We start from the raw sequence: 18656 nt of genomic DNA on the forward strand, positions 1-18656 counted from the left end.
CCTCAGTCCTTTTTATTTATTTTGAAACAGTCTTGCTAAATTGTCAAGGCTGGCCTCAAACTTGTGATCCTCCTGCCTCCTGAGTCCCTGGGCTTACAGGTGTGTGCACCTATAATTACCACACCAGGCTTACGTTGTTTTATTTTAGGATTGTCTTAGTGAAAAGTACCTAGTCCTATTTTATTGGGAATAAATTATCTTAAAGGAAGAAAACTTTAAAATATGGGGAAAGTTGCATTTTACCATGACAAACTGAATAAGTGATCTTAGCCACTTCTTGTTGGAAATGAACTTTAAGTAGTCTGTTCCCTCAGTAAGTAATTATATCTATAAATATGTTGGTTTAAAAGCAAAGCAAAAGTCAAGAGTTATCAGGTCTCAGGAGTCGGGGGCATAGCTCAGTGGTAGAGTACTTGCCTAGCATGCATGAGGCCCTGGGTTCTATCCCAGCACTGAAAGAAAAGAGAAAAAAAAGAGTTACCAGATCTCTAAGATTGATAGTAGCAACAAACTACATTCCTAACATTGCTAATCTAGAAGACTGGAGTTCAGTAAATATAAGACTCCTGTTGTGTTTATTCTCTGTGCTATACTTATATTCACCAACATAAAATAAATTTTGTGAATTTATGGATGAACAAATTCTGGACAAATGCATTACTTCTGTTTTCTGCCATTATTTTGCAGAATGTTGGCTGTTAGACTGTTTTTTCTTCTTGCAAAATGTCTGGGATTTCCCTTTCGTGTTCACATTACATTTCTTCCCCTGTCACCAAGAACACACTATCATTTATCCTACAGTTACAAGTACGCTGCAGCCTCTGCATACTTTGGTCTCAGGACCCCTTTATGCTGTTAAAATTTATTGAGGACCCCCAGGAGCTTTAGTTTTTGCAGGTATATATATCAATATTTAACATATGAAAAAATAAGATTTAAGAATTTTAAAGTATTTATTAATCTCCTTAAAAATCACTAAGGCCAGGTGCAGTGGTGACCACCTGTAGTCCCAGCTATTTGGAAGGCTGAGGCAGGAGAATCTTGAATTCGAGGCCAGCTTGGTCAACATAAGCAATGCAGAGATACCCTGCCTCAAATAATAATAATAATAAAACCATTATTTGTTAGCATTAATAACATTTTTTCAAAATATAACTACTTCCAATTTTTTTAACATTTTAAAACTCTTTAATGTCTGCTTCTCTATTGGACAATTGGATTCCCTTTTGTTTCCGCATTGTCTGTTATAATATATTGATTTCATTTAAATATGTGAAGAAAAATCCAGCCTCACATGGATATACTTGAAAACTAGAGGGTTTTTTGGGGGGTGGGGTGGGGTTCTTTGGGGGAGTGTGGATTTTTTGTTGTTGTTGTTTTGTTTTGGGGGGGTTTTGCATTCCTAGGGATTAAACCCAGGGACACTCTACCACAGCTACCTACCCAGCCTTTTTAATTTTTTTAATGTTAAGACAGAGTCTCACTAAGTTGCTGAGGGTGTTGCTAAGTTGCTGAGGCTGGCCTTAAACTTGTGACTCTCCTACTTCAGTTTCCCAAGCAGCTGAGATAACAAGCATGTTCAACCGCACCCAGCAAGAAGGGGTATTTTAAACAGCCTTTTCAGACAATGGTGGATATTCTTTGATACTATGTCAAAACTTTGACAAGTGGTAGTTTGTTATAGATGCAATGTATAATCAGGAATTTAATTACATTAAAATTTATTGGTGTTTCTTGTACATTGGTTCTTTTACCTATCATGCATGATCAATATTGGTTCACTGAGTTCTGCAGATCTCCCAAATGTTAACACTCTTTTTTATACATTACCAAAACCTACATTCATTATTATCAATAATTTCATCATGAAATTCTTTAAGTTTTGGGAAACTCTCAAGTTCAGGTGGCAAATGCAAGTTCTTCAAAATTATAATTTTTATTTGAAAGCTCACATGCTATCATTGGCAATAAATACTGCAGGTTGTTTCCTAAAGTGATAAGCTCATCATTTATTTTAAAGAAAATGTCTGTCAAACACCCAAGTTTGTTTTTGTTTTTACAGTACTAGGGATTAAAGCCAGGGAGCTTTACCACTGTACTATATCCCCAGCCCCTTTTATATTTTTCACTTTGAGACAGGGTCTTGCTGAATTGCCTAGTCTGGCTTCAGACTTACAATCCTCCTGCCTCAGCTGAGATTACAGGTATGCACCAACAGCAGCCCCCCCAACACACACACACACAAAAAAACCACCCAAGTTTGGATGACCATCATTGTCTGCATATCAAGTAAAAATAGCAGCATTTGGGAAAAACAGCTAGTTTGGCTTCCAGTTCTACTGCTCAAGCACTTTTTCCCAAGAACATACAGGAGATATGCTCTATTATGTAATTCCCATTTGATCAATAGAATATTAAAAAGATATATATTCAAAGCATGAATTTTTTCTGTTGTTTTCAGACTAGAGCTCAAACCCAGGTCCTTGCACATGCTCAACACATGTTCTACCACTGAGCTGCACCCCAGCCCTCAACAGCATTTTTTTCTTTTACTTTCTTTCTCCTCCCTCCCCACAGTATTTGGCATAAAGAATACAAATTACAGATAGGTACAATTACCTATACCCATGCTAAGGGGCCAGCATTTTGAATCACCATTACCTTTGCAAAGCAAATAACATCTTGTAGTCTGAAAAATCTTTTACCCAGGGACTACCTGAAAGGATATTGGGAAGCCCTGAACTTCATGATCACACTTTAAGAACTACCACTTTGGAAAATATAGAAAGTTATTTCCTTTTACAATACAGAAATAACAAAGGCCCAGCCAGTTCTCAAAGCCCTGAAGCAATTTTAAGATTTGAGTTCCTAAATAAATAGTAAGATCTTAAAGCCTAATATCTTTGTAATTTATCAAGATGTATGACTGACCACTTATTTGCATAGGGATTTTCCTTATTTTTAGTTCTCTGTAATCTTTATCTGAGATTAATTAATCTCTAATGATTTGGTCCAAAATGTTGCTTTGATATGTACATTAGGCTTCCAAGAATCATTTTGGAGGGAAATATTTATTTCCTTGGCATCAGTGTTTATGTACATTTATTGTTATTTGTTTCAAAAATTAATTCCCAACCTTGAATTGTTAATATCTAGCTAAAGTATTTAGTAAATATTCTATTCATGAATAGCTTTAGATAAATCTGAAAAATAAATATTTGTCCATATATATTGCCTTTCCCTTAATATATAAATTTTTTCTATTATAAATGTTAAGGTAAACATTTTACAAACAATTAAAGTATAGAAAAGAGGAAACATTACATGAAATTCTAAATCCTAATACTATCCATATTACTGCTTTTCCAGAGTGTTTACATCTAATATTTTTTCAAATATTTTTGGATTTTCTTCTGTAGTGAAAATCTAGCTAGCTCTTTTTCAAATTTCTTAGGTAATTTTTTAAATCACCTAGGTAATAATGATGTGATTTTTAATAATTGTTACTATATTCTGTCAGGTAAATTGTTGCCTTACATTTTTAATAGCTTTTTTCATGGTTTTGATTATTTTCTCAAGATATTCCAAATGGAATGATAGATCAAAGAATGTGAATTCTGATACATGCTACCAGTTTGCACCTACAAGTTTGGCCTATTTATGTAATTGCATTAAAGGGCCAATTTCACTGTCTTGTGACCAGCAGTGAGTACTATTGTTTACCTTTTATTTTTGCTGTGATCTTATTGGCAATTCATTTTAAAGATGTTAAGAATGAATTTTGTTCTTATATCAGTGGTTACAATTTGCTTATTTATATATATATATATATATATATAATTTTTCCTTTTAATTCTCTTCTTACCTTGTAGCATTTTCCACGTGCTGATTCTTAATCTAATTATTGTGGGAGCTGGAGTGATCATGGCCTGTTTCTACCCAAACATAGGAGGGATCATAAGGTACTGCCTGTACCCTTTTGGTGCATTGGCCTTTATTTTTAGGCTTTTCCTGATTTGTTGTCATTGTCACAGTCGTTGTCATTGTTGTTTTAATTGTATCTAATTCTATTAGTTTTTAAAACTGGTAGCATTCAAATGTAGTTCCCTGGTATCAGTTGAGGTTCTCATTAAATTTCATTTCTGTTTATTTCTGGTGGAGAATAGACTGTAGAAGCCCCATTATCCCTAAAGCTTCAGGCACCTTTCTCTCTCTCTCTCTCTCTCTCTCTCTCTCTCTCTCTCTCTCTCTCTCTCTCTCTTTCTCTCTTTCTCTCTCCCCCCCCCTCTGCTTTCTCTTGTTTTATCCCACTGTATTTCCTTTATTTTTCAACCCCAAAAAAGGTATTCTTACTGTATAATACATAAATTCTTGTGACTGCCCAGGAAGCCCTTTATATGTCAACTTCCTTAATCCATCTATTCAAAAACATATGTCAGTATCCATTTTAGTCAAAAAGTAAGAGTTTAGGTCCCAGAGGAGACTCTATCCTTAATAACCTTTCCCTAAAAAGTTGTGACAGATTGAGTAGGGTGGAAATAAAATTGTGACCTCAGATTCTTATGTTAAACTGGTTCAGAATGATCCGATTTCTCTTCCTTAATACAGACAGCAAGGCTGAGTCACTTTTTTGAAAGCCCTTATCTAAAAAAGTAACAAAATCAATGATTCATGAACAGCATTATTTGAGCCATTTGCCATTATACAAAAAGAAATACTTAGTCTTATTTTAAATAAAACAGGTGTAGGGGGAAAAAGAAACAAGAGAGGAGATTATTAGCCTGATACATATTGAATGTATTGGTCTCTTAAGTTTCTATTAAGCCATTCCTAAAGAAAACTGGGAAAGAGAGAGGAAAATGCTTGTTTTTCTGTCACAATCTCATGTTTAGATATTTTTGTTACTATCTTTGATAATTATGCTAAATGCCACAGTGGTACTCATCTATTTTCATTCTTAAGCAGATACTAGTAGTCCCTCACAAACTCAAAATGTGTAATTAGTTTATAAAGATCAAAGATGGGAAGCCTGTCTCCAGATGTTTCTGAGGAAGTAGCTACAATCACTGAGGCACAGAGGAACTATGGAGATTTGAGGGATGAATAAAAACCCTTTGTCAAGCAGATGTTATAAAGATGAGCAGGAAATAATTGTTTTTATTAACAAGTAAAATAAGTTTAAGCCCAATGTCAGCAATAAAAGAATCAAAGTAATTTTGTCACAATATGAGACTGAGGAAGATTTAAAGTTTACTGTATTTGCCTTAATTATAAAACAGAAAAAGCAAAATGTAAGGTGAATATTAATCCCCAAAGCTTTTATTTTGCAGATATTCAGGAGCAGCTTGCGGTCTGGCCTTTGTATTCATATATCCATCTCTCATCTATATAATTTCCCTCCACCAAGAAGAGCGTCTGACATGGCCTAAATTAATTTTTCATATTTTCATCATCATTTTGGGTCTGGCTAACCTGATTGTGCAGTTTTTTATGTGAAAACTGTTTTCTTAAGATCTTTCATGGTATTTTGAGCCTTGACAATAGTTCTACATAAACTTAACTTGTAAATGCTGTTGCTGCTGTAATTCTAAATGTTTTTTCTAAAATAATTTGAAAGCAAAGGTCTATTACTAAATATTTTTTATTAGAGTGGGAAAAGGATCAATAAGAATGAATAGTCTCTTTACCTTTATCATATTCACTTACCTCTTCATTCTCATTTGTCTTTTTTAAGTAGATATATAGGAAAAAAATCATAGGGTGTCCTGCTTAGAAATATAAGGTAGGTGGACTTATTTTAGCTATAATAAGGATTCTCAGGGTTTCACAGCATTTGCTAGCATATTACTAGATCCTGTTTCTGCTTTATGTTTCCATGTACTCAATTTCATTTTCGTTTTCTAGAGTATGTCTATAGGCTTAAACTTCTACCACTTGGGACTGTAAACCAAATACCTCATTTTTTAAAAAAATGCTTCCGTGGCATCAGTGTTAATAGAATGAATTCTTAACTGAATCTTTGATCTCTGTTTGAAGGGCAAAAATTTAAAACAGTGTTAGTATGGGCTTCATAATCAGAAAATTATGCAAAATGAATTAGAAGAGTTTGTTGCTGTCTGACTCCTCCTTTATTTCTAATCCAGTTTCAGTTTTGTAGGCTGAAATTATAGTTGCCCAAACCAAGTTTTGCATTGGAACAAGAATGATTGTCCCCATAGACTCAGGGGACCCTTCTGCTTTCTGGATCCCTGAATTGCAGAGGCTGTCATGACAGGCCCAATGGGGAAAGCATGGGCAGAGAGAGGCATATGAGGCCCTGCAGAAGAGAAAAGGGAATGGAGAAGAGGCCTGGGGAGGTAAGGCTCTGCCCAGCATATCTTGACTCCTCTGGGAGTGAGAGTGGTTTCTCTACCACAGAGAAGGATTCATTCTGTTTAAACATGACTTCTAAAAGGAGACCCCCATCTGCTTGCTTCTGCAATTGGCCAGGGAGAGTTCAATCCCCATAAGAAAAACTTACATCAAAAAAAAAAAGATTAAGAAATCTGGATTCTTAGAATTAAGAATCTTTTTTCTCTGATTTTAGGCTAAAGTTCATAAATGTGTTGATAAAGATTTCACATTCCAGGATAATGCGTAGATTTGTATTATTTCCTTCCGTGCAAAATATGGGTAAAATCATATTGTATGCCTAGTAAGGAGCTCCATATTTAAAACCAGCCTTAATTTCTTCCAGCAAAGTTTTCCATTCTATTCATTGACCCATATGTCTATATTAATGATAATTTATAATTCCTGAAGCTTTTTTAAAAGTCTCATCATGAAAATTCTCAAACACACACAAAAATAGAATAATATGGTACACACCTACACATCCATACCCAGAGTTTAGTAATTGCAAGGCTTAGCTGCTTTTGTTTCACCTGTCCTTTTTGTTCTTTTCTACTGAAATATTTTTATAGTCAATCTCAGACATTATGTCATTTCATTTCTACATACCCTAACATATGCAGCTAATAGCCTTTTAAACTTAGTTACATTTATTATGGAGATAGTCTCAAAGTTTTTGGTAGCAGAAACTGCTGGTAAAAACTAGGTCAATTGGAAAATTCTGTATTAGATGTCTCAATTCCTGTGTTAACCTCTCCAAGTATAAGGAATGAAGAAATGACTCTGTGCTTGAGAGCCTCTGGATCTATACGACTTATTCAGTTAAGAGATATAAGATGCAACTACACTAGAGGGATCTTCTAGGCTCAATCCCTATTTATTCCTAATTACTTCCCTTCTCTTTATGAACTTTAGAGATAAAGTTTTCATTGCCTCTTTTCGAAAATGTACTTGAATGCTTTAACACATGCAAAAATGATTTGATGTGTTTTGCCCATTTAATGGACAAAGGAAATATGACAATGAATGTGTTATTTTGTCAGCTGTTAGAATTTCTAAAATCCTGTTAGATATATGCTTAATGGCATAAGAGATTATCTCCTTTGGCCTGTTATTGGCATGGTTAAACACTTTGTATTTGAATGTATGTGTCCTGACTCACACATTAGCATAACAAGATATGAACTCTTTAGGATCACATGACAATTAATTTGAGATTTTCCTCTACTGTTTTATCTTTTTGAATTTTCTAATTAAGTTTTTTTTTTTTTTTACTTTTTGCTCTGATGAGGTTAACTTTAGCTGCTTTGAAGGTAGCTTTTTTAATATACAACTGAAGGACACTATAAAATTTAAAATGGTTTCTTTAGAGAGGTCTTCCTTAGAAATGCTGTGGAAGAATATGTGGCATATGCCAATACTAAATTAGAAAGGACAAAGAAAATGTAACTAAGTTTGATACCTATGGAGGATCATCTGAGATCAATTTCATGAGCAAATCCAAAAACTCATGGGAGTACAAAATAAATTTATCCAAAAAAGGAGACTATATTATATGGAAATGCTTTATATACATTAAGTATATTTTGTAAATACTATGTAAAGTCTAGTAGTACACTTTTTTGTTTCTCTTTGGAGTTCACTGGTAGAATTTTTTGTGTTTTGATATACTCATTTCCATAAATATTGAATAAACTACAATGTTCTGTGCTTTGGAGGAGACAGAGGTGTATAAGACATCATTCATGTTCTAAAGGAACTTTCAATCTAGTAAAGGACCTGTGTTCACAACAATGAATGTTGCAAGACAGTTCATGCTGAGCACCTTTGGTGGGCATCCTAGGGTGGGCTGGTAAAGCAAGCTGAATTATGAAGCAACAGGGCCCATTGTCAGGCCCCTCCTAATAACTGCCAAAAATTTAATTTTTTTAATATGTATTTTTTAGGTGTAGATAGACACAACACAATGCCTTTATTTTTATGTGGTGCTGAGAATCAAACCCGGGTCCCACCCGTGCTTAGGCGAGTGCTCTACCGCTGAGCCACAATCCCAGCCCCCAAAATTTTAAATATTTGATGTTTGCCAGCAAATGGAATCATATGTTAAGTATATTTGCTTTCACTTGGGTAAATTTCCTCTAAGTCAAGTTTTACAAGATGTGTTTAACTGCTTCTTAATGCTGTTACTCTTTGCGTTCTTAGCACAGTCTGTTATTCACTTCTGTGAGTCATGCACAGCAAAGCCAATTGATTTATAGGGGAAATAATTAGAAACATATTGGGTGGTACAAACAAAAACATTCTATATAATTTTCTGTCAGGCTGGGCATGTAACTCAGTGGTAGAGCAGTTATGTACCACGTGTGAGGCCCTGGGTTCGATTCCCAACACACACACACTTTTCTCCAGAAATTTCACATGTTTAAATGTCAATATTCATAATCTCAAATGTTTGAGCCATTGATAACAGCAGGAAATATTGATGCTATATATTTTCTTTACAAATCACTGACCTGTTGCTTTTTAGAATCTGGTAGTTGTTTTGTTTTTGGTTTCGTTTTGTGCTTTGGGGAATGGATCAAACCCAGGGCCTTGCACATGCTAGCCAACAGTCTACCACTGAGCCATGTCCCCAGACTTTGTTTTTTTCTCAGATTCATCCCAATTGGAATGTCCAAAACCAAATTCAAATATAGTTGATACTTAAACAGTAGAATGTGACATTAGTTTGTAATCCAAAATAAAATTAATCCTCTTAATGACCTGACTGGCCCCAGTTTTATACTTAACTGCCATTTCACTTCAGATTATGTAAACACATATTGCAAAACAGCGCTGATGGGAACCTCCTAACCTAAATAGTATTCTCTGAAATGTAATTCGTTTTTTCATAGGAAAGTAGAAATTAAATCAGTTTATTTGAAAGAAAAATATTTCTGGGATTTTGTTTACTTAATTTTTGCTGGGAAGTGCTATTGTCTCCTTGCTTTGGCCCCAGGACAGGAAAACCTTAGGTTCCATCTTTTGCAGGGTCAGACTTCTAAATGACTATGACACTGCAGATATGCTTGGTCCTGTTTCTAGCAAAATGTTGGTGTCATCATTTTCCAGAGTCCCTTAAGTCAAAAAAGGCCTCTAAATTTCTGACTTCCCTAAGTAAAATTACTTTTTTTCCCCAACATAATTTTTATTGATTTCCAAGTTCTTCTGAAAAGGTAAAATAAGGCTATGTCTTTTTAAAAGATTGGAAACTTTTCCATTCTCTTTATTGACCTCAGACCATATAGTACAGGCCTGGGACAGGGATGAAAAGGCATTCACTCTCCAGATTTTTCTTCCTTTGGTTCTCTGTCAATACCAAGTAATCTAGGCACTCAGTTTACACTTGTTTAATTAACTATACAGGATTCTTCTTTAGTAGAAAATGATAAGTTAATTGCTATCATCTAGGATTTTATTCCATACATCTTCCCCTCCAAAAATATTGGGTCAGTCACATTCAAAGTTAGTCACTCAGTTAATATTTGAATACTAACTGCATGCCAGATCTTGTACTAAACACTGAGCTTACAGTGAGGAACAAGCCAGACGTGACCCTCACAGTTTGTCATCCTTTGCAACTGGGTCGACTGTCTTCCTTAGGTATCACTTCCCACCTCCCTGTCTGTTGAGTGCCATGATTGAGCCACATCATACACATTTTAAAAAGATGTATATAGGATAGTGCTGCTCACTTGGTAAAGTGAGCCATGTTTACCAGCATAGTATTTTTTCAAATCCAAGGTTAATTATAATCACATTAAAATTAGGTGGACAAAAACTGGAAGGTGCCACAGATGAATAGGTGACTTTTGAGGTGATGGATTCTAGGTGAATCATTTTTGTTCTTGCTTTGACATTTGCCTAGCAAATTTTTCTAAAAAGATTTCTAGGATAAATCATGGCACAGAAATCTTGTGGAAGTATATCAGCACTCAACCATGAGGTAGAAAACCTTCAAATGGATTACAGACAGCTTTGATTACAGGGGCAGATTCAGGTTTTATGGGGCCCAAAGTTTATATAATTTGGAGTTACCTCTTTAAAGAAAAACATATAAAATTAGGAGCCTCAAATTAGGAAGGAGCCCATAGACGTGAGGAACTCTAGCTTTAGCTTTTTTAGCATTAAAATAAATCACACACAAACCATTCTAGGGAGAAGGGAAATGTTTGAAAGCTGAAGAAGGAGTAATCCGGAAATGTTTCAGACTCCCTATTCAATGTGTCAAACTTTACATTTCTCTGCCACCTTTAAGAACTGTATCTTTGCCGAATACATTGGTGCATGCCTGTAATCCCAGTGACTCTGGAGGCTGAGGTAGGAGGATCAAAAGTTCAAAGCCAGCCTCAGTAACTTAGTGAGAACCCTAAGCAACTTAGTGAGACCCTGTCATAAAATTAAAAAAAAAAAAAAATTGGCTAGAGATGTGGCTCAGAGTTAAGTGCCCCTGGGTTCGATCCCTGGTACCAGGGACATTTTTTTTTTTTTCCAGATTGGAGAGTTTTTACCTGGCAATGGGTTTTGCAAGCTATTAATATTTTGTTGTTGCTGTTGTTGTTGTTTTAATTAATCTCTACAGAGATAACAAAAATTCAAAGAATGCTGTTTAATTTTCAAATAGTAGTCTTTGTCTACCTTAGGGATGAGTAATGTTTTAAGGGCCATTGATAAAGAAAACAAGTTACCTAGAGCAGAATTAAAGTAAGGCAACATTTATTGATTTATATTCCACCTTGTTCCTGAAAGAAAATATTTTTATTCTCTTAAAGAAAATCAACTTTAAAGGACTAACTTGAAGACTTTTTAGAAAGCATTAGAAATTTATGATATTCCTTGAAGAGAGAAAACGAAAATTTGATTCAAATAAATAATTACTCCTCAATGCCATATCATTTATAATCCTGTACTGTAGATAAAAGCCAATATTTAATGCACAAAACTTTCACTAATTATCCTAGATTTGGAAGTGCAAAGATAAAATCAGAATAAGTACCAGATTTCTCTTTATTTAATTGAAACTATAGCCCTTCCCTGTAAAATCTTTTAATGCCTCAGTAGAAAAACAGGCAAGGGCCTTTGTAACAGAAAACTGCAAATGAACATGAGGAGAAAAAAGTTTAGCAACAAATGACTTCTAAACAGATTTATTTGCAACACACAATCGCAGAAACGTTATGCCAACTGAAAGAAGCCAACTGCAAAATAACTACACTTTGTATGTTTCCATTGATATGAAATCTCTATAAAGGGCAAATTATAGGGAAAAAAAAAAGTAGAACAGTGGTTTTCTAGAACGTGAAGTGGGAGCAGAGGTTATCCATGGGTATAGGGGAACTTTCTGGGGTGGTAGAAATGTTCTAGAAGTGGATTGTGGTATTGGTTGCCACTGTACATTTACTGAAATCATTGAATTGCACACTGACATTGCTTGAATTTTATGATATGTAAGTGATCCCTCAAAGCTGTTTTAAAAAACTCAACCTCCGAGGGGGAGCTGGGGTAGTGGCTCAGTGGTAGAGCGCTTTCCTGGCACATATGAGGTGCAACATATAAATAAATAAAAGATCCATTGACGACTAAAAAAACAAAAAAATCTAAAAAAAACAATTCAACCTTATTAGTAGGAAAGGAAAAATAATGCTTTCTACTTGGTAAATAACAATAATACAACAAAGATGTGGAAAGCATATGCTTGTACACAAATAATAGGTGTAAAAGTGGTGCAGACTTTCTGAAAGTAATTTGGGAAATTTATACTAAAACCTCAAAATGGGGCTCAGTGGTTGAGTGCTTGCCTTCCATGTGTAAAGCACTGGGTTCAATCCTCAGCACCACATAAATGAATGAATAAGATTTTAAAAATATATTTTTTTAAAAAACCCTCATATCATTTGACTTACTTCCAAAGGAAAATCCCAATGAAAAAATTGGACAAATGTGGTCAGTCACTCAGAGATGTTAATCTCCTTATTATATGTAATGGAAAAATTAGAAATAGTTGTCCAGTGTTAGGAGATAAATTATGAAATCTCCTTAACAATACTATGTAGCTATTTAAAATGATGATGCTGATGTATATATGTAATAAATGTCACAATGATGTTTATAAGGGGGGGTTACGGTTACTTGTGTAGAATTATAAAAATATTTGTTTGTACACATGCATAGAAAAAGGTCTGGAAGTTTAACAATTATGAACATTGATTACCTCTGGGTGCACCTTTTTATTGTTTTTTGTTTATATTTTATAAAATTTTAAGTAAAATGTATCATATTCTATGGGGAAAAAGCAATAAAAATTTTTTATTTAAAAATATCTTTCATTGACTTCTCATCACTTAAAACTGTAGGGACCATTTTTGATATTAAGAACAGTCCAGAAAGGAAAGTTCTGGACTGGTGGGTGGCTCAGTTGTAAAGCACTTGCCTGACATGTGTGAGGCACTGGGTTCGATATTCAGCACCACATAAAAATAAATAAATAAAACTAAAGGTATTGTGTTCATTAAAAAAGAACAAAAAAATTTTATTAGTGCATTATAATTGTACATAATAGTGAGATTTGTTGTAACATTTGTACATTCCCATAACAAGATAATTTGGTCAATTTCATGGAATAAAAATTCTTCATACACCACAGTAGTAGTAATTTTAGTGTTTATTGATTGATGAAAATAATGACTAAAAGCTACAATTTCTATACCACTGATATACCACACTGGTTTGATATATTATCATAGTATTTGCAGACATTTAAACATGTTTCTAGCTGGGCACAGTAGCACACACCTGTAATCCCAGCAGATCAGGAGGCTAAGACAGGAGGATCGCAAGTTCAAAGCCAGCTTCAGCAAAAGCGAGGTGCTAAGCAACTCAGCAAGACCCTGTCTCTAATTAAAATACAAAATAGGACTGGGGATGTGACTCAGTGGTCGAGTGCCCCTGAGTTCAAACCCAGTACCAAAAAAAAAAAGAAAAACCAAACATGATTCTATCAAATGTAAGCAAATAGAAAGTAAGAAGATATTCTACTTCCTGGTTCCTGCCTCAGACTGAACCCAGAGTAGAATTACTTGAGCTATTTATTCACTATAATAGCCAGGGAACAGAACCAATAGAAGAAATTTATATATAGATATAGGGACATGGGGAGATTTAAGGAATCTACTAATTGTCATGAGGCTGGCAAGTTGAAAATCTGCAGGATAGGCTGGTAAGATAGAGATAAGTAGGGCTGGGGTTGTAGCTCAGTGGTTGCCTCTAATGCATGAGGCACTGGGTTTGATCCTCAACACATAAAAATAAGTAAATAAAGAGATTATGTCCATCTACAAAAGTTGTCTGCAGGCAGAATTCTGTCTCCTCTGGGACACCTCTGTCTTTTTCCAAAGGACTTCAACTGACTGGATGAGTCTTACCCCACTGTGGAGGGTAATCTATTTTACTCAAAAATCTACTGATTTAAATGCTAATCTTATTTCAAAACAGACCCTTTATAGAAATGTCCAGATGTGATTAGCCAAATATCTGGGTACCATGGCACAGCTACAGTGACAAAACATACCAACAGGTTGGAAGTTATTCCCCTTCTTCCTGCCAGTTATCCAGAAATGATGCTAGACTTGCCATATTAGGGAAATAGCATGTCACATGATGGCAGGACCAGCAGACATCTCTGAAGCACTAATGGGCAGAGCCCAACCAGGACAACTTGTATTGGCTAACCAGCCCTGGGGCCCCAGATGAGGTGCTTTATTAGAACCTCTGGTCAGGACATTGCTCAAGCACAATAGAAAATGGAAAAGTAGTTCTCATCCCTGTCCATTGGGGCCCAACACTAACTAAGATTGGCCCCAAAAGACAGTAACAGATCAGGTTGAGGTAACAACTTCCCCATGGAACACTCAGAGCCTCTCCTCTCTCCCTTATGCCCAGGAGCCCACCACTTCCCACTTAGTAATTTCTCTAAACACAACAGTACAGATATCACCCACTTTCTTAGAAAAAAGAAAAAAAAAATTCAAAAATGCACAAAAGTATTTTTAAAAAAACCATAATTTTACCATCTGTTTAATATTTTAGTGTTCAGAAGGAAAAATGAATTGAAACATGATTTCCTTAACATTATAAGCAATTTCCTAACATTAATATTTTTAAATGATTAACCACATGCTCCTTTATAATTTATTTAATCAGCCCTCTATTATTGGACAGTTTTTCCAGTGTTGCTATTTTAGTTATGATTTTTGTTATTGTTAATCTTTGCATACATATTTTTTACTATATCCAGTCACATGAAATAAATTCTAGGAAGTAGAATTGATGGGTCAACAGCTATAAGTATTATAGCCTTTATTTTGTTATGGCCAAATTATCTCCTTGAAAATCACACTAATTTATACTCACACCATCAGCACAAGAATAAATACCTATTTCTGGGCTGGAGTTGTGGTTCAATGTTGGAGCACTTGCCTAGCATGTATGAGGCTCTGGGTTCGATCCTCAGCACCACATAAAAATAAACAAAATGAAGGTATTGTGTCCATCTACAACTAGAAAATATTTTTTAAAAGAATATTTCCCCAAATTCTATATATAAAACATATCTGCTCTTTTGATAGGCCTAACGTGATATCTTCTTGTTTCAGTTTGATTATAAGTGAGATTGTTCTGTTTTTATTTTTCACATTTACTGGTCATTTTGAGGTTTCCTTTATTGGTTGTACAGAAGCCAAGGCTAAATCATCTCAGACAGCCCTGATACTCTGAATCCTGATTCTAAATCTTGCTGAAGGTATATTTTGTTGTTTTCCTAAATCTTTTAAAAATAGTTCTCATGGTTCCTTTGTTTCTGATGACTTTTCACCTAACAGCCAGAGCATGAATAATGTTCCATGGTTAATCACATTTAGCCTGCTGCAGAAACTGTTTTAGTTTATTAAGTTAACTCAAGGGAATTCTCTGAGAACAAAGTTAAGATTTGGAGAGGTTCCAGGGCTGTCTACCCTGGCCAGCTTCATTTAGGCTCAGCACCTTGAACACAGCCCCAACTGCGCAAGAGCTCCTGATGGCTGCTCACTCATCTCTCCTACTCTAAATATTTTGGTTATTATTCTATTTCTAGCACCTACATTTTATCAAACTCAAAAAATATTTATTGATGGAATGAATAAAATTCCTAAGAATAAAGAGTTTGTTGTCAAAATCAAACTGCAAACAAAATGGGAGAAATTACAAATAGATGTTATTCTCAACTCACTATGTGTAAAAGCTATCATCTTAAGTTTCAAAGCCATGGAGGAAGTCACATGGAAAAAAAGATTTTTTTTTTCTTTACTCCAGTTCTGGAATCAAACCCAGGACCTTGTGTGTGCTAGGCAAGCTCTGTACCACTGAGCCATATCCCATCCCTGTAGATTTGATTATATAGAATATTAAACTCTATAGATCAAAAATATCAAAAGAGAAGTATCACACTGGGAAAACATTGTGTGTGTGTGTGTGTGTGTGTGTATATTCAAATGTATACACATACACACACACCCCTCAAATAAATACATTCATCCACACATATGTATGATGCATCAATATGGAAATAAGGGAACTAAGATATTCCAATACAAAAATGAGAAAAGAACATAAAACAATTTTCAAATGAGAAAGTACAAATGACTAAGAGCTATACAATAACAAAGAAAAACCATTTTCTAACAACTGTTATTAACAAAAAGACAGTAATTATAGTACTGCTGAGTAGGGCACAGGGAATGGGGCATACCCTCCTAGATCTTCAAAGTCAACTTTTTGAAACTCAAGACATTCAGTTTTTTTTTTTCCTTGCATTTTAGCCATTTTGACCTTACCATAGGAGCAACACATATCAAAAGACTTCAGTGACTCTAAAACATTGGGAGAAGGCTAGAAGCACAAGGAATTGAAACTGGTAGATTAATATTAAAGTACTATTCCATTACACATAGGTAGAAATCAAATGTGATTTATTCATTGGTAGTATTTTCTACAGATAGCTCATCAACACTTTATTTCAGTCACCTATGCCTTAGATCAAAGAATTATTGGTGAAGTTACTTGTGTTACTGATACTGCTTTTTATTGGGTATTGGTTTCCCAGAGGTACAGAGAGTGCGATGGAATGATGAGCCACACATAAGCCACATAATACAAATAAAAATTTTTCTGTTACAAAATCTTATCTTTCAAAAAAACGTTCATTATCTCTCAGCAGATTTTGTTTTCTTCTTGTGTGTTTTGTTTTGCTTTGAGACAGGGCCTTGCTATTTTGCTTAGGCTGGCCTCAAACTCCTAGGCTCAAAGAATCCTTTTGCCTCAGCCTCCAGAATGGCTGGGACTACAGGGACACCACCACACCTAGCTCTGAGCCGATAGAAATTTGATAGAAATTTCATCTTAGAGGCTGGGGTTGTGGACCAGCAGTAGAGCACTTTCCTAGCATGTGAGAGGCACTGGGTTCGATTCTCAGCACCACATATGAATAAATAAAAAGTAAAGGTACATCAACTAAGAAAAAAAAATTTCACCTTAGCACAGGCCTCAAGACAAAATTAGAAATGTCCATTTCAGAATTCTTTTTTCTTGCTCTTCACAAACCACAGTGTGAATTCCTAAAGAGCAGGTTGCCCTGTCTGTCACAAAAGCTCCATTCGGCTTCAGAGTCTGCTGTTATTTTCGCTGCATGGAGGACAGATTGTTGTTGTTGTTGTTGTTGAATCAGGATCATATTTGCATCTGGTAGGATAATGGGCCATATTCTCTTCTGTCCACACATGGCTACAGTGACAATAGCAAAGAATCACCCAAGACAGATAGAAGCTGGCTCAGCCAGTACTAAACTCAGCCTGATTTTAAGAAGTAAATGGTCAAGTTAATAGTTATTGAAGAGCAAAGCAGCTAGTGGATTTGAATCCTTTGAAATTTCCTAAAATTTTCCTTTGAAATTTCCAGCCCAGGCTATGAAGTAATTCTAGATTGTAATGAGCTTCAGAGTCCTCCCTGACTGTAAATAAAAACACACATCGATTGTGTATCGAATCCAGGACTTTGTGTGGCAGTAGGTAATTGATTGCTAAACTCCAAGTCCTGATTCTCCCTCCGTTGTTGATGTTTAGATTCTCCACTGCCTTCAGGATTTTTCTAATATTCACCTTTCTTCAAAGTGGCCCCAAAAGATGAGTCAAAAATTCCATAACTCTCTCCGCATGGGGAAGCGGGAGACCCAGAAAACTGAAGCGAATTTCCTACTCTCACAACAGGGAACTCTGAGTTATCAAGTGGTTATGGAAATTTAGTCAAAGTGGAAAAGACACTTCCTCATCCTTAGGTTCTCTCTTGTGTTTGTTTAAAAATAAAAGCCTTTCCATTTCATGGATTCATGGGAGACTGGGATTTTGACACATGAAACTTGGAATTCCTCTAACTGGGTCAGAATACTCCGGTCACTTCTCTGGAAGCTCCCTTTTCCCCCTAATGAGCACATGGCTATTTTCTAACTGAGCCAATAATTATTGGTAATATTGCCGATAGGCTTTTTTTTTTTTTAACAGAATTGAACCCAGAGATATTTTACCACTGATCCACATCCCCAGCTCTTTTTATTTTTTTTATTTTGAGACAGGGTCTCATTAAGTTGCTTAGGGCCTCACTAAATTGCTGAGGCTGGCCTTGAAATTGTGATCCTCTTGCCTCAGCCTCCGGAGTTATTGGGATTACAGGTATACATCATCATGTCTAGCTCACTAATACAGTCTTATAGGCAGGGTCTAGGGACTGGTCAGTTAATTCCTGACTCTGGAGAATACTATCCTGGAAACCTATGTATTCAGGTATGTCTTGCATGGATTTTATTTATTTATTTACTTATTATTGTGATGCTGGGGAGTGAACCCAAGGCCTTGTGCATGTGAGGCAAGCACTCTACCTACTGAGCCATATCTCCAACCTTGCATGGATTTTTTTTTTTACCCTGCTATGGTTTGAATGTGACTTGTCCCCACCAAGACTCATGTTGAAATTTAAAAGGTGATTAGTTTGTTAAAAGGGATTAATGCCTTTCTCATAGGAATGACTTCTCTCCCCGAGACTGGATCAGTTACCTTGAGAGCAGATCATTCTAAAATGAGACCACTCCTTGTGTTTTACATCTTTTGAGGATTTTCCAACCTCCAGAACCATGAGCAAAAAAAAAA

The 18656-nt window shown here is 35.4% G+C and overlaps 1 protein-coding gene across 6 annotated transcripts in view; it reads left to right on the forward strand.

Moving 5' to 3' along the window:
- Slc38a9 (solute carrier family 38 member 9) overlaps positions 1-12748 on the forward strand; it is a 97355-nt gene extending 84607 nt beyond the window's left edge. For 5 of the 6 annotated variants that reach the window (XM_040271904.2, XM_005319624.5, XM_040271906.2 and 2 more), the window contains 2 exons: positions 3873-3962; positions 5331-12748. In XM_040271904.2, the coding sequence (XP_040127838.2) occupies positions 3873-3962; positions 5331-5496 (256 nt within the window). In that variant the 3' untranslated portion in view covers positions 5497-12748. Of the gene's footprint in view, positions 1-3872; positions 3963-5330 lie in introns of those variants that run through there. The other variant, XR_002483339.3, reaches the window with a different exon arrangement.
- The last annotated feature ends 5908 nt before the right edge of the window (positions 12749-18656 follow it).

Source organism: Ictidomys tridecemlineatus, chromosome 1 (genome assembly GCF_052094955.1).
Source record: "Ictidomys tridecemlineatus isolate mIctTri1 chromosome 1, mIctTri1.hap1, whole genome shotgun sequence".
Taxonomy (NCBI): domain Eukaryota; kingdom Metazoa; phylum Chordata; class Mammalia; order Rodentia; family Sciuridae; genus Ictidomys; species Ictidomys tridecemlineatus.